Below are 17,252 nucleotides of genomic sequence, written 5' to 3'. Positions count from 1 at the left end.
ACGACTAGTTAAAAAGTTAACAGAAAAAAAGTCAAGTCGTTTGTTCGCTGTTACTGGCAGCGAACAAACGAGACTTAGTTAAATAGAGTCAAACATTTATTCGTTATTACTAACAACGAACAAGGGTTCAACCTGTATTTGATCGGAGCTGTTTTGTTCGTTGTTAGTATTAGCGAATAAACTGCTTTGACTTTTTTTTGACCAATTGTTTGTTAGCTATAACTAACAATAAACATAAGTACATAACTAAACCATAGATTTGAACAAAAAGGCCCTTATCTAATTAAGTTTATTTTGTTCAATTTTCCATTGGGACAGTATATTGGGGAAAAGTTCAATAATACGGAGCACCGTAGCGCAGCACGGCAGCAGCAACCCTCGGTCTCAGAAACCAAGCAACACAGAACACTTACAATTACATATTACATACGAGTAATAGTAAATCCTTCCCTGTTTCTGCTATCAAATTGATGAGAATTAGCCAGAAAGATGTCGTCGGTGTACGTTTTAGAGCCTCCAACAAAGGGAAAGGTGGTTATTGAGACGACATATGGACCTATTGACATTGAACTTTGGCCTAAAGAAGCTCCTAAAGCTGTCAGAAATTTCGTTCAACTTTGTCTTGAAGGTTACTATGATAACACCATTTTTCATCGCATTATCAAGGGTTTTCTCATTCAGGGTGGTGATCCCTCTTCCACCGGTGTTGGTACTTTCTCTATCCTCTCAATCTCAATCTATTTTTTTATTAAGTGTGCTTTATGGTTAGTTTTTGTATCGTAATTTTGATTTTGGAATTTTCCCATCATTTATAGTTGTAATCTTTTGATGGGTTTCCATTTAATTGGAATATATAAGATTTTTTTTGTAATGGGTACTCAAAATTAGGGTGTTTTTGGAGGTTTTCTTGCTGAAATCGAGATGGCATTTGGATTTAAATTACTTGATGGGCATGAATGAGAGTTGTAATGTTAAATAGTTTTCCAAATTTTGTGTTTTGAGCTATTGCATATTATGTTTTGGTTTAATCTTAGAAGTTCAATATGCCTTTTTTTCTATTTAGTTTGCTTGTACAATTTGAGTATAGTTTGAGTTTGAAATTTGAATGGAAGACATTAAGCATTAGTCTAAGTTTAGGATTAGATTGGAACTCAATTTGATGATTCTTAATATTCTTTTTTTACATGTTTGTATGAACTGCATCTTGGTCAACACTTTGTTATGGTACAAGGGGGCGAAAGCATCTATGGTGCACCATTTTCAGACGAGTTCCATTCTCGTCTACGCTTCAATCATAGAGGCTTGGTTGCATGCGCGAATGCTGGTTCACCGCATTCCAATGGAAGTCAATTTTTTATGACGTTGGACCGTTGTGATTGGCTTGATAAGAAGAACACTATCTTTGGAAAGGTACACTTATTTCTTTTAAAGTTGTGATTTGTGATAAGCTATTTAAGTGTTCTCCATTAACTAATCTTTTGTCATTTTTCTTTTCACCAAACAATAAGTCAGCCTGATTCAAGATCACCTACTTGATTGACAAGCATTGCTTTTATAGCTCTCTTTTTGCCTGAATTCGTGTTAACCATTTTCAATCAAACTAAAAGGGAAAGAGATCAGAAAATCGGGGACAAAGGTAGGGAATATTTAGATATAATCATGAATTCAGATTTCATACTCATCAGCAAGGCTTGTAATTATGAAGAAAGCACAGATGAACCTATTTTTCCTTTTTGTTAGTTTGTTGCCTATGGGGCTGATTCGAATGAGTTTGGTTTAAAGGGGAGATATATAATCAGAAGAAAAGGTGGAAGGGGCAGTGTGTTAACTGTTCACAGTCTTGTAAGGGACTTGTTGGCTAAGAAAAGCAAACACTGCTAGATTCTAACAATTTTCATATATACTATGTACATGTTAATATGATAGTCTCTATAGGTTTCAAACAAGAAGCATGAAGAAAATATTAGCAACCTTTGCTGCTTTGCTCAGTAGTGAGACTTGATTATGCTAGTGAAGGGTGCACATTTATGTTGCATACAACTGTATTCTTCCTGCCTACTAGCTATATAGCTAATAAGTTCATTTGAGATCACAACCTTGTTGTCTTTGTTTTAGACTCATAGTGAACGACTTAAATTTGCATTTTTATTTGTTAGCAAAACAAATCGTAACTTGTTCTATAATGCCCTTCATTTGAATGAAATAATCAATGAGAGTTAGTCTAAGTTTCTTATCTATCTATCTATCTATCCTTTATTTCCCCACAATAACCTATTACAAAACAATAAAACACAAACCTTCCAGCAACTCCACAAAGAACTCCACCCCAAAGAACCCTTAGACTGTTTTTCCAACCCTAATTCACAAACTCAAAGTACAATCCTTCCATCTTAAACCCTAAACTACAAAAAAACTTCAACCGTTCCTAAACCCTAACGCTATCCGTCCAAAAACGCTAGGTTTTGATTATAGGCAGGTTTAGGTCATCATGGATGAATAGAAAAAATAACATAAAGCATATCAGGTGTCACTCATTTGGGAAAAGTTAATTTTTTTGCAAGTTGTTCAATCTGAAAATTTGTAATTCTGACAGCTTGTTCTCCCCGATCTCAAATTTAATTATAGCATAGCACTTTACTTTCACCCACTTTTTCAGTAGTCTTTTAGTTGAGTTTAACTTAGCTGTTAATTAAGTAGTCCTAGAAAAGTTGTAACTCCATTCAAAAAAAGAATGCATGATCTTTTCTATAGATGCATTTAGTTTCGTACTCTTGCCAACAAATAGCAAATTATGATTTGATCTCTTAAAATTCTATTTTAAATAAGCGAGGTGGTCCATGATCACTTCAGCCATTGTTGTTGTTTACATTGATGATATGTTTTTGGCAGGTTACTGGAGATTCTATTTACAATCTTCTTAGGATAGGAGAAGTTGAAACTGATAGTGATGACCGACCAATGGACCCTGCTCCAAAGATCACTTCTATTGAGGTCTTGTTCTTCACTTGCATACCAACAATTTCTTTTTTTCTGCATGTATTGTTTTCCCTTTTACATCAAGGTTGTGATGAGGCTAAAAAAGCTATTTTTGTTGTCTCTCACTTTGAGAACATGTACACTCCCCAGGCCCCTTGCCTTTCATTCTTTATCTCTTCCCCGTGCACATAAATGTAGAGATACTTGTGTAGAGTCAAGAGTACTGAAGTACAAAATGCAAAACGTTGTATTCTAATGCGTTTCAAACCTTCCGTATCAAAACAGTACGAAAACACGATTTAATACGCCGATAGTAATGTTTTGATTTGCCGACAACAAGGTATGAGCTAATTAGATGTTACCTTTTACGACCTCTGTTTTACAAAACTATCCCCAACTCAAACACCCAAACCACACCAATCAAGGACAAAACACAGAAAGAAAATCAAAATAAATAAGTTACGAAAAGAAAATCACTGTATTTGGACAGCACTATAGCCCTAAATTTAGGTTCTATTGGATCGAATTTTGCTTCCTAAGTTTATTGAAACACTAAATTAACGTTTCTTGTTCTTCATTTCATTTTGAGGATATTTTTTGACAAATAGCTTGTTTAAGATCTCTCATTGTACCTCTTTTTCTAATAAAGAACAAGTGAAATAATTAAACTTACTGCAATTTTGATATTAGTGGACAAGGGAGCACTGAATGACGAAGTTTGTAATGGTGGAAACATGGGCATAGTGGATTTTATTTTGGAGTTTAGTTTTAGGGATATTTGGTGTATGTTGCCTTTTTTAGTTAAGTTGTGAAATTGGTTGTTTTGTTGGCTTTTAAGCTAGCTGGATAAGCCGAGTGTTTAGGAGATGTTTAGTAAAATTACGTATTAGTTTTTGTCAGCTTATTAGAGAAAGCAGACTCACAAGCCAAAAGCCTATGGAAAAAGATAACGAAGCTAGATTTTTCACTTTGGACCAAACACTTTTTTTGGCTTTTTGACAAACCAACAAGTCCAAAGCCACTCAAAAAGTCATTTACTAAAAACCTTTTAATCTTTGTTGTTATTTATCATTATGGGCGTATCATTTCAGGGAAAATTCATTTTGATCTTTTTGTTGAAGTAGGTTATATGGAATCCCTTTGAGGATATTGTCCCTAGGGAATTTAAGAAAGTAACTCAACCTATTATTGAGAAGGAGAACAAAGATTTGAAGAAGAAAGCTGTGAAGTGAGTGACATTTTTTTCTATTGAAGTGATTGACATAAACAAATTTTCTTACATAGATGTGTAAAGAAAAATATTGACCTATAATTTTACTGATCAAGTTGTATTTCATTGATGTAGAAAGTTGAACTTACTTTCATTTGGAGAAGAAGCTGAAGAAGATGAGAAGGATTTGGCGACTGTCATGCAAAAAATTAAGAGCAGCCATGATGTATTAAATGATCCTCGTCTGCTGAAAGAACAAAACCCTGCTGAAGAAATGGTAATCATTTTGCTTAGTATTTTCTTTGATTGTGAATTTGTGTACATCAATGTTGATATTAAAGATGTTCACACACTTGACTTTGCAGCATTCTAATATCAGTGATTGTATGACCAAAAGCATGTACGTTGTTTGTATTAATCGCTACCAATAAGGAGAGAGGGGGGGGGGGGGGGGTTGCACAAAGTGGGGAAGAGAAAGATAAATAGGGACCCATGTGATGATGAATAGAGATATAGGTAGGAGCTGAAGGATAAAATCTTAGTGTTACTACTAATATGCAATTTCCACGAAGGGGAATCATTGTGAGGAAAAAAAGAAAACAAGGAGGAAGTAAACTTAATAGTGCTTGTTCTTCCTTTTTCATGTCATGATTTGTGTGGAAATCTATACAGTCTATAAGCAAAAGGAACTTATTATGTAATATACATTTGAGTCAAAATTCTCGGGTGATTTTGAGAAAAAATGGTTTAATCTAGACTACCGGAACTTATCTTATTCAGTTTTGTACAGACTTTGGGTGACAATTATTTAGAGTGACTAGAATAATTTTCATACCATGATTTGTGATTATATAGTACACGGTAACATTTTATGGTTTGCTGTTTAATGGTGTTAAAAATATTCATAGCCTTCCTTTTCAGATTTCTGTGTGCTTGACGTACTGCATTAGGTTTTACGTTTTTTTTCTTTTCAGTTTGGTGATTCTATTTTTTGTTTCACTGTTAGTACTTTGAATTATTGCTTCTGGTTCGTTGAATTTGCTTGTGTATATTTAATATGTCATGTTATGATCCAAATGATTATATTGCTCATTTTAATGAAGGCTTTTCTTGGGTACTAAAATATCTTTTTCTTTGTATAAGAGATCCTCTCTTATAACTACGTTATTGTTCTGGGTGTTTTAACTTTATGTCATATAGTATATTTTATTGGCTAAACTTTTGCCTCAGAATCCAAATGAACTCAAGATTGCAAGGAGTATACAATTATCTGTTAGAGAAGCTTTGAGCTCCAAAAAACAAGAATCACAAAAGGGAACAACTGATGAGTTATCTGATCCTCATGCTGACAGCGAAGATGATGAATTAAGTTTTGATGCACGAATGCGTCAACAAATCCTGAAGAAAAGAATGGAGAATGATGATCTCCCTACTAAGCAAAATTTAAAGATTGGTATGTTATTTTCTGTAGCTTAATTGGAATCCATCATTTTGACATTAAATTTGGATTGATTTAGCTTCAAACCTGCATAAGGTTGTCCCCCATGCAACCATTAGCTGTTTAGAAATTAGAAAAAGGGGACAAATTGGAGAGGTTTTCTCTCTGTTGTTACCATAATTTACACTTTAGTAGCTTATTCTGTGTAGTTACCATTACCAGTTTTTGTTGTCTTAATTTTGAGTTTAAGATTATTATTAGTACATTGGATAAGTTATGTATACCTTCTGAGTTCTGAATGATCCTCCATCAAGTGAAGTTGGGTATGCATGGCCTTATCACTAACTTTTTGGTTGACTTTTGAAATTATATTTTTGGGTTTTCAGTTGGTTCAGCCAAAATCGAAAAGCTACATTCATTAGCTTATGGGCTTGTTCAACGCTAGTAGCTTAGGCCTTAGGGTTACCTTGTCGAGTAGGTGTTAGAATAAATGTAGATGTACAGCCTGTAATATTTATGTACAGTACTGTTCACTAAAAGTAGATTTTATGTTACAAAAGCTATTGAAATATAATTCTTCAAAAAAAAGAAAAGTAAATCTTAAAAAGCAACTTTTAATTTTGGAACCGCTATTATCTATAACGTTTTGAAAACAACCACCTACACCCACTAAACGACACGCTACTTAACTGCCACTTTCTCGAATAGTGATATTTTTTTAATATAGTATTTAAAGCTCATTAAGACATAATGACTACTTATATTGCTACGTCGGTCGTTGAATCCACCCGCTGCTTTCAATTTTTGGTTATAATTTGGCTTTTCATGAGTGGAATACATTTTTATTTTTAATTAATAATTAATAATCAATGATATCAAATAACTAACAAATAATAGGCAATACTAGATAATTAAGGATCAAGCATTAGTATAAAATAGTTATTAATTATTAATTTATAGTTAATAGTTAATGATTTATAATTCATAATTAATAGGATTATTTTATAGTCAATATGATCAATTATTAATTAATGATCAATAGTTATATAATCAATTAATCTAGTATGAGCTTGCCTAGATTAACTGTAATGATTAAGGGGCGATTGATTTCAACAACAAAAAATTACTCAATTTAAGGAGGAAGTTGTACAGAACAAAATTTTCTTTGAGTTTGGTATTTTTAATTGGGTAAAATACATATCAACATATCAACATATCAATCCTCTTTTTTGCCAATGGTCTTGTAAATCAATTGAAATAATCTCTTGTTTTGCTTTTTTTTTTTTTTTTTTTTTTTTTTTTTTTTTTTTTTCCTGAAGGTAAAGGGTAGGGTAGAATAAGCAGCACACAATGGTGAAGGACATATTAGAAGATGTATAGAAGAGTAAATAGAGAAAGTTCTACCATTTGAACCTAATTTTGTACAGAGAAAAAAAAGACACTATGTTAGGATTAAATCTGAAACTTAGAGAAGAACCCTTGAATTCAAGCATAAATAGGATTTTTTGAAGGTGGGAGAAAGATTAAATTGCAGAAAAATATAGGAGGGAGAAAGCTCAAATTGCATAAAAATGGAGGAGAGAGAAAACAATAATTACATAAAAATGGAGAGAAAATTTTGAAAGTGGGAGAAGAAAGGAGTGGGGCATGAATACTTGAGTGTGATTTTTTTGGAGAGAGAAAACTTGAATGTTTGCTAGTATCAACGGATGGTTGATGAAAACGCGAGTGATGAATGTTGAGTCATTAAATGTGTAGTGATGAAGAAGGCAATTAATTTAGGGAAAATAGTTACCCCATGAATATTTACCCTTGGTTTACTTGGGGTAAATATTTACTCCCTCTTGAGGGAAACTAATTTACCTTGTAAAACTTTGCTCCTACTATTGTACCATATAACTAAATATGTCCTTAAAGGTCATTTATATAATATCGACCAGCACCAAATTTTACCTAATATTTAATATTTAATGTATAATCAAACAACCAACAATCGATAAATCTACCCAATTACAACGAGTCAAACAAGACAAGTATTGCAACCAATTGCCAAAAACAGGCCATTGTCTCTTTCCCCATTTCTCGATCATGTTTTTTTAATGTCCTTTGTCCCTGTATACGCATTGATTCATTTTCTTGGCTTTGCAATTAAAAATATTAGCTATTTAATATGCAAAAATTTGACATCTCTAACCCTTTTTTTTTAATATTGTTGTCTCTTTTCCTTTTTGCTAGAGGGTTCAAAGTCCAAGGTCCAATCGAAGTCAGCTCCAAGGTAAAAGGACACAACTGATTTTCATTACCTTTCTTCGTTTCCCTTCTTTTTTATTTAAGTATATTGTAATGTTCCAAAGTATTTCATCACCACAATTAAAGCACCATCACATTGTAGGCTGGATATAGAGGTGCCCTTACTTTTCCATATCAAACAAGTTGTTCTTGATCGCTTCTTTTTCTTGACAATTTGTTTTGTAAAGTATCAACTGTTTTAGGATTTTGTTGGGTTGGTGTGATTTGGGGCAGAGCCTTTCCATGAAATTATTTCTCTGTTTCATGCTTACTGTGAAATTTTGCTCTCACAATAGTCCGTGCATTTGATATGTAGCTCTGTGATGGCTACTACATATAGACATAGTCATTAAGGTCTAGTTATCTAGACAACTTCGTTAGATTGACATCCATACTTTTTCAATTTTTGAAGCCTATGTGGCATTATGTGCTAGCATTTCTGAAGTCAATCTGGATTTGGTGTCGATTCTGTGAAGCTATTTGACTTATCATGTAAAATCTAAAGCTAAGGTGATTTGGATTTTTTGAGACATGTCGATGGAGATCATATTCATTGCAGCTATTACACACCTAATATTGTTGCTAACTTGTACTATAATATTACGATATTTTAACATCTAGCTGGAGGTATTTTTTAAATGCACCTATCCCCAATGTTGTTAATGCTTGTAAATCCTCACGAATTTTAGGTTGACACTTCTTCATCTTTAAAAGTTTCCTCTGTAGTTTGCACAACAGTTGGAAAATTTTCCACTAAAGTTACTTTAATTACAATCCTGTCTTGACTACGATAAAAAATGATGAGGAATGGTCGCCTACGTCCTGGCTTAAAATGATTAAATTTGTGGCACGACTCTTCTGTTGTTTTTTATCAGCAGGTCAGACCCCGAAAGTTCAGATGACCAAAAGAAAGTGGCAAAACTGTCGATTAGGAAAAAGGGAATTGGATCAGAAGCTAGGGCAGAGCGTGTGGCTAACGCTGACACAGACCTGCAGTTGCTAAATAATGCAGAAAGAGAAAGATTGTTACAGAAACAGAAAAAGCGTAGACTTAAGGGTCGTGAGGATGAGGTATGTTGTCATGTGTCTCTTATCCTTCAGCTCCTTGTTGTGTTGTATTTCTTTTCTAGGTATTGCACCTTTATTTTATCAGCTTACTGAAGTCACAAAAATCTCAAGTCACAACACTAAATTTATCTCAAAATTTCAATATATGAAGTTTGTTTTGGTGAAAATGTTGAGTTTATTTCCTGGAAAAGACTTGGTTATGTGACAATTTAAGTGTGCTCATTTTCTACTTGCCTACATGACATGCTGCTGCAATCTTTTGAGAGCACTAAGTTTTTTATATGTGCTTTTGAGATAGAGTAGTTTCATAGAAAAATATCCATAACATCCTAATCATAATTATAAATTTTGTGTTATCTAGTTTCTTCAATAGGACCCTTCCGTGTACATATGCCTAAAAAATCTACTAGCACTGCGATACTGAGAAATATTAGCGTGTCGTTTAGAAGACCAAGAGATTAGATTGTCACCTATTAAATAAATAACCAAAAGCGGAATGATGAGTATTAGATTATTCATCACGATCAACATTTGTACATATGACGAATCTAATGGAACACAACAATACAACAACAATGCTAAATTCTTGATTCCAAAAGATTGGAGTCGCGGACATAAACCAATATATTAGTTACAATGGTCTTCCACTTCTTCTCCATTCATATCAATTTTCTAATTTCTACCAAGTACCATCTCAATTTGTAAATCTAGATCTTTAATATCCTTTTCGCTCCTATCCTCCAAGTTATCTTCGGTCATCTTCATCCTCTTTTTAAGTCTCCCTAGCTCCAACTTTCTATCTTCATTATTGGTTCAACCCCGTCTTAGACGATTGTCTTTCATCTTTTCCTCACTATTTAAATTCTTGAACCCTTATATTTTTGTTTCGCATTCTATCCCTCAAGTTATGCCCACTCACCTATCGAAACTTTCGCATTTTTATTACTCATCTTTCTACTATGATGCTTTCTAAATGCCCAACATTCTGATCCATATAGTAGCATTGATCTGATGGTCATTCGATAAAACTTGCCCTTTAACTTTAAAAGTGCACAATATTTCAATAGTCACTCTCCTTTTTTGTCACCGACACTTAATTCTATTTGTCCTTCTTGTTGACTATCTTCATTACTCTGAAATTTGATACCCAAGGTATTTGAAGCATCTACTTTGAGTGACTTCTTTTTATTCTAGCTTTATAGTGCCTCTCGTTAGCTCGTTTTTGCTAAAGTTACTCTTCATGTACTATGCTTTGCTCCGAATTAATTTGAATCCTAATGACTCCAACTCTTGTCTCCATCGTTCTAACTTAAGCATTTACACCCTCCCTTATCTCATCTAGCAAACTATGTCATTGCAAACAGTATGCACTAAGACACATCTCCTTGTTTCGGTCGAGTTATCTTATCTAGGAACGTTGCAAAAACAAAGGGGCTTAGGGTTGAGTCTTGATGAAGACCAATTGTGATTGGAAAATCCTTTGTTGCCCTCCCACATGTCCTAACATCCGCCTTTACTTCTCTATTGATATCTTGCACCATGTAAATGAACTTATTGGGAATACTCTTCTTTGTCATTGCCCACCAAAGTACTTCTCTTGGTACCTTTTCGTACGTTTTATCCAAGTAAAAACCATGTGCAAGTCTTTTTTTCTCGCCCTATAGTGCTTCATCATTTGTCTTATTAGATGATTGCTTTCATTGGAGATCCCTTTGGCTTAAATTCAAATTGGCTCTTTGATATGGAAGTACATTTCCTAATATGTATTTCAATCACTCTTTCACATAACTTGCTAGTATAGCTCATGAGTTTTATCCCTTAAATAGTTGGAGCAATCTTGGACATCTCTTTTGTTATTGTAAATAGGCAATAGAGTACTTCTTCTCCAGTTATTGGACATCTCGTTCGTCCTTCAAATCTTGTTAAATAGATTAGTTAGCCAAGTTACTTCAATCGTCCCTAGCCATCTTCACACCTCATTATACCAAGTCCAACCGCTTTCTTTAGCTTTATTTTTTCAAAGCCCTATCCACATCTATGTTTTGTATGTATCTCCTTGTTCTCAATCAAAACACTTCTTCCATTGATCCTTGATGTCCTCATCTTGTTTCAGAATATTCTTATTCTTATCCGTAATATACGTCACTACACCTATAGCTTTAGGTGTATTGATTTAGTTGATGATAAAATGCATGAGAAGTTAAGCTATGTTCCAATAAACAAGAAGATGGTGCCTCAAGATGGAAATAATGCACCAGATGCAAAGTTTGTGATTTGTTTCTGCCACACCAACTAGAAAAGGGAGCAAAATTTTTGACTAAAAAATAAATATTAATCCAATGAGAAATCTAAAAGTTGTGTCAGAAATCGAAGGTGTACTAGAGGGCTTCAGGTGGGAAAATACATAGGGTCAAGATGTGAAATAAGTTTGTGGAAGAAGAAAACCCTAGATCTTTGATGCCATGTTATATTAGATGTAGTTTTACTCTTCAAATTTGAGTAATTTCCGTTAATCAATATTTTTAGTGATAGGGTTAGAATCTCTCCCCTAATAGTCTTAACTCTTAAGACATATGAGTAATACAAGATATATTTTACCAATCAAGATACATTTGATAGAATAAGATGTATTTTATCTATCACTTCTTAAAGTAGTTATGTAAGTACTACTATTATTTTTATTAAAGGATTTTTGAGATTCATTTTCTAAAGTACGCTCAGAAGGTATTTTTGCACATTTTTATGTTTAAATTTCTCACAAAATCATAATTATGATCTTTTATTTTCCAACTATCAAAATGGTCAGTTACCAAGAGTGATATTCAGAAACATTTTATTTTAATATTCGAATAATTCATCTCTTACCCCTATTTTCAAAAATGATCAGATCAATGTGTTATTGTCGCCCCTCTTGGCTCAAAATCTACTGTCTAGTTGCCAATGTTACCAAAAACACTCGATCAATTAATGTAAAGGAGAAAGACTATGGAGAAGATAAGGAGGGAAAGAGGGAGAGAGCTGATGGAAAAACCCTATATTGATGGAAAGTCACTAAAATGATTTAGAATAGAAATATGTCCATGTAAAAGGTTTACTAACTGCAGCAAGGCGCCCTAGGAAGTTAAAATTAAAAGCTTTAATTCAAAGCATTTGTTTTCAGCCTCCTATCAAAAAGTTTTGAGCTACTCAGAAAGCCTTTTCTGTTTCTCAATTTTACCTTATTTTAGTATCTGTTTCTCACCGTGACAGCTGTTTGAAAGCTTGGCTAGCAGGGTTTTCCATATTATGAAGTTGAAATACCAACTATTAAGATGCTTAGCAGGACTCTGCCTAATACTGTTATTGAGTAATGACACTTTTAAGCTCCTTATGTTTTATACCTCTTGTCAATTACTTGACAACAACACAATAACATTTTATTATTCCAATGCCATTAAGTGGCTCCCACCTAAGGTGGAGTTTTGGGGGTCCGATTTACGCAACCTTACCCTTATTAGTGTTTGGTAGCTAATATCATGCGCAACTTCACATAAATAAGAAATGACATGAGTCAATGAACCATTTTACTATAGTCCATTATGATCAAAAACCAAAGAATTGATCTTTGGACCGATTAAAATAGGGATACATTGTCGGTTTCTTAAGTTGATCAAAACTTAAATGGAAAATATTAATTATTGCTCCAAAATTATTTCCTTTATTGAAGTCATGATCCCTCAGCTCTGTCCAGTGGGCTTGAAGACGAGGCAAATGAGGGAATGAGATTATGGTTTTTCTTTTATTGTCTTTTTCATATTTATTTAGTTAATTCCTTCATCTTTGTAATGGTTAGAGTTTGTAAGTTTTCAAGTTTTTCTTTGCTGTATGTCAGGGCTGTTTGTCATTGATTTGTATTTACATTTCTTAGGTACTTGCCAAACTTGAGCGGTTTAAAAGTTCATTTGCTTCAAAGGCTGTTGAATCAAACAGCAAATCTTATGATGGAGATGAAGATCTATCTGACTGGAAAACTGTTCGATTGAAGTTTGCACCTGACCCCAAAAAGGTTAGTCTTATTACCAGATTTATCTGTTTTGGCAATTAGGAAGTCAAATTCTGGTATGATTTAATTCTCGTAGACTTCAGGAAATAAGCATCCTTTGAACAAGAATCTGAAATAACCTGATTCTTCAAAACTTGGTAAACATTAGCGATTCTCTTACGAACTGTAGCTCTGTTTAGAAATTGTTAAGCATTTATGTATGTAATATACAAATATGGTTACAGTTCAAATCAATCTTTCCTCTGAGTTTGCATTTAGATCACAAAACTTATGAAGATATATGGAGGAAATTGTGTTGCTTCCAGAGATTGCTGTTTATACTTGGTGAAATCTTTCTGGGGTTCTCAAAAATGCATCTCAATAATCTGCTGTAGAGAGTTCCTTTATTTTCTGGGTGTTGATGGAGGCGCTTAAGCTAATACGATAGATCTTTTAAGGGAGGTGGGCATTCAAGCTTGGAATCTAGTGTAATCATAAGTTTGTTCCTTTTCTTTGCTACTTGGGATAAGATGCCATGGATTATTATTCGATGATTTCTGAATTAATGTCACAATCACACGTTTCACATTGCACATTGCACATTGGGCGTGCAGACCCGAGTATTAAGTGCATATAATTACTCAGAACATCAGCTAGTCTATAGTATTAAGTGCACCATTTGTCTCAAAAATGTGTCACAACTTCAAAAGAAATAGTGTACATTAAAAAATGAGGGAATTACTAGGTGGAGTATGTGTCCATAAACACCCGTTTTTCGTAAATTTATGTGTTTTTCAGAGGTTTTATTGAACATTTAACCATTTGCTTCATCGATGGAACAATGGTAGGTTGAGATTTTGTTTGATGGTTCGTACTTCCAAGTCTAGATGTCGGAAAATACCAGTTGATGGAAACGTAGTTTGGAGATTATCTAACTGGAAGTGTGCATTATAGAATTTAAGATTGGATGCGATAGGCTTGCTAGCTGATTCTATGTTTTACATTCTTCAAACTTTGCGCAGAATAATATGTCACGGAATGAAGATGTGAACGACTATGCTGTGATTGATCCTCTTCTGGAGAAAGGGAAAGAGAAATTCAATAGGATGATAGCCAAGCAAAAGCGACGAGAACGCGAATGGGCTGGGAGATCCCTTACTTGATTCTTTCTTGTAGCTTCCTCAAAAGTTATAATATAAGACCCAACTCTTCATGCACTCGAAAGCATCAAATTATGATCAAGATTCGGGAAGGTTGTAAAACTTGGTGCCCATCATGAATGTCAAGCTCATGCTTTCACTGATCGATCTGTCTTCGTAGTATGAACGGAACTATGTCTTGTATCAAATTATAACAAATTTTGAGTAGTTCTTGAATTGTATATTGCCCTAATTGTAACATATGTTTCTTGTGATAGCAGAACTACAAGGATTTAAGTCGTTCATTGCAAAATGAAACCAAGATATGTTTATTGTGATGGCAGAACTACTAAATTTATGTCAAGTAGTGTTGCTGTGTTTCTGTCTTTTCTTTGAACAGGCACTAAAACATAGAGAACAGTTGCAAAACTTAGTGTTCGTTATTATTTTTAAAAATTCCAATTTTGGGCGATTTAATCATAAAAATTCTAACATTGGAGTATTATTTATATGAAAAAGTTGTTCAGAATAATTCAACTTTTATCTAATTTTCTTATAATAATCTCAAGTGTTGAGTAATTATGAATAATGTCATGTATTGAGAAAATTCAGCAATTATAGGCAAAAAAAAATATGTATCAGGTAGATGAATACAGAGGAAAAACAAGCACCTAATTTGTTTAGATGTTCCGGGCAATGGTGTGAGTAAATGTGAGGTAGATGAATTGTTAGGTGAGAGGAGAGTAAATGTGAGTTGATAGAGTAAAAAAATTATAAAATAAATAATATAATTGGTAACAATGCCACTGTAAACAAGTATTAATATATGAGATTATTCATGATTAATCAATATTTATTTGAAATTATTATTGGAATATTAGATAAAGATTGAATTATTCTAGACAATTTTTCTTATTTATATCCATGAAGGTTTCTGTATTTTCTTTAAATGGGCAATAAAATATTAACCTCAATTGCAAAACTTTGAGTGATAAATTCAAAAGTTAGGTTTTGAGAACAATATTTCAAAGTTGAGTTGGGATTTTTGAATACTATCATAAAGTTGAGATATTTAGAATCACATTTAAAGTTGAAATAATTTTGATTTTTATTGGAAGAAATATTAGAAGAGAAAAAATAAAGTTAATGGGTTGGAAAAAATTACACAAAAAAAATCACTTATTTTGATATTGAAAGAAAATAGTAAAAGATATTTTGTTTTTCAAAGAACAAATACATGAGGTAAAAATCATTTATTGAAAATTAAACACATAAGGTAAAAACCTCTTTTGAAAATGTAAATATAAGGTAAAAAATCATTTTTAAAATAATATGTCGGATCCAGTAAAAATCACATTTTTTTTTTAATGTTTGTAAAAAATAAACCCCCACTATTGTTTAAATAATTAAACTATTTTGCCATTTTATAATGTTTATCGCCTTCATATATTTTCTACAAACTTTATTTTAACATTTTTTAATGTTTGTAGGCTCTATTTTTTCTCACTAACTTTATTTTATATATTTTTAAATATTTATAATCACCACTTTTTCTCTATTAAGTTTTTTACTCAATAAAATAATATTTTCACTGTTAAAAAAATTCTAACTTTTTTCTAATTCTCTTACATTCCAAATGTGCATTCAAATAAAAACAAACAAAAACAAATAAAATAATTAACAAAGAGTTTAAAAGGCCATAATTAAAAGTAGTATTTCTATTTTGGTGAAAAAAAGGGAAAATGACAGGCCAACTCAAAAAATAAAAAACCAAAACGTAAGATCCACCTAATCTCCCTGTCTTTCTACAAATCACTTGGACTAGATCTTAACAATCCAGATTCCACTGTGTATGTTCACTCACTGCTTTTTCTTACACTCTCTCTCATCACGTGCTGATCACGTTCCAATTACCATCTCACGTGACACTCACGCTCCGTCTTTTAACATGTAGAGTAGTACTCAACAACTGACAGTACAGCGAAATTGAGGTATTATCCTCTGTTTCTCGAAGTCAACATGGTCAACGTGGTTGGTAAAAGAATGGGAGCCAATAGGAGAATGACACGTAAGAGAACAGGGTGGGATTCGGTGAGGATGAGTTGTAGAGGATTGAGAAATTAAAAAAAGAAAAAAGAAAAAGGAAAAAGAATAATGTAGGAGTCGGGTTGGCTCTGATGAGGTGAACAGGGAAGGGCCAGGTAGGTTTCTGCAATCTGTCCTTGGTTCTTCTTTGTAATAAATATAATTACAATAAATTTTTATTGAGACCGTATCATTGTAAGATGATTTTAATTTGTTCAGTCTAAATTATTTAAAAAAAGTTTACTTCTTTAATACTTTATTTTTGTGAATTACAGATTTAACTTTTTTTTATTGTAATTACAACTATTAAATTATCAAAGTCTACTACATTCAGGCCAAATAATATAATTCCGACTATTTTAGGAGAAGGTCTAAATAACGGTTCTTTGTGAGGTTAATAAATTACTCTTATATTGTACTTCCTCCGTTCCTTTTTAATCGCTACATTTGCATGGACACGGGTATTAAGAAAAGTGATTGATCTACACTATAGCTGAATATTTACTTTATAGAGTATAGTATTTTATTATTGTTAATTGAAAAAGAAAAGGAAAAATAGGTTGTTAGGTTACTTTATAGAGTATAGTATAGTATTTTATTATAGAGTATAGAGTATAGAGTAGGATAAAAATAGAGGTAGGTAGAACTTTAAATAATTGTTTTATTACTAAAACGGAAATGTAGCAAGTAATATGAAATTGCCAAAAATTGAAAATGTAGCGGATATTATGGAACGGAGGAAGTAGGTTATTTGTGAGGTTAATAAGTTATGTTATAAGATTTGATAGGGTGAGAATTTTTTTAATTTTATTTATTTTTTTGATGTGTTTATTATTATTATTATTTTTTTGGTGATTTACAAATTACGTTATTGATTAGGAATTTTTATCATTTTAATGGTCGTAATTTTAGAATAAGTGATTATTGATTTACAAATTTGAGTTGAATGTTATAGACTTAAAAATTCTGATGGCGATCATTCGCAAAACATAAATATTGAGACCATAATTTGCTTTGAGCACTTGG

At 32.7% G+C, this 17,252-nt stretch overlaps 1 protein-coding gene across 2 annotated transcripts; it reads left to right on the top strand.

Moving 5' to 3' along the window:
* The first annotated feature begins 300 nt into the window (after positions 1–300).
* Positions 301–14,612, top strand: LOC130797769 (peptidyl-prolyl cis-trans isomerase CYP57). Of its 2 annotated transcripts, none has more exons than XM_057660514.1 (10): positions 301–709; positions 1,232–1,410; positions 2,890–2,991; positions 4,101–4,204; positions 4,322–4,463; positions 5,417–5,639; positions 7,860–7,899; positions 8,792–8,984; positions 12,889–13,026; positions 14,025–14,612. In XM_057660514.1, the coding sequence occupies exons 1-10, from the start codon at positions 490–492 to the stop codon at positions 14,163–14,165; spliced, it is 1,482 nt and encodes a 493-aa protein (XP_057516497.1). In that variant the 5' UTR covers positions 301–489; the 3' UTR covers positions 14,166–14,612. The 2 variants fall into 2 exon arrangements, with proteins under 2 accessions (XP_057516497.1, XP_057516495.1); XM_057660512.1 differs by having other exon boundaries at positions 8,789–8,984.
* The last annotated feature ends 2,640 nt before the right edge of the window (positions 14,613–17,252 follow it).

This window comes from Amaranthus tricolor, chromosome 13 (assembly GCF_026212465.1).
Source record: "Amaranthus tricolor cultivar Red isolate AtriRed21 chromosome 13, ASM2621246v1, whole genome shotgun sequence".
In the NCBI taxonomy this organism is placed as follows: Eukaryota; Viridiplantae; Streptophyta; class Magnoliopsida; order Caryophyllales; family Amaranthaceae; genus Amaranthus; species Amaranthus tricolor.
The sequence above is the reverse complement of the archived record's forward strand: the minus strand, read 5'-3'. Positions and strand labels throughout refer to the sequence as shown.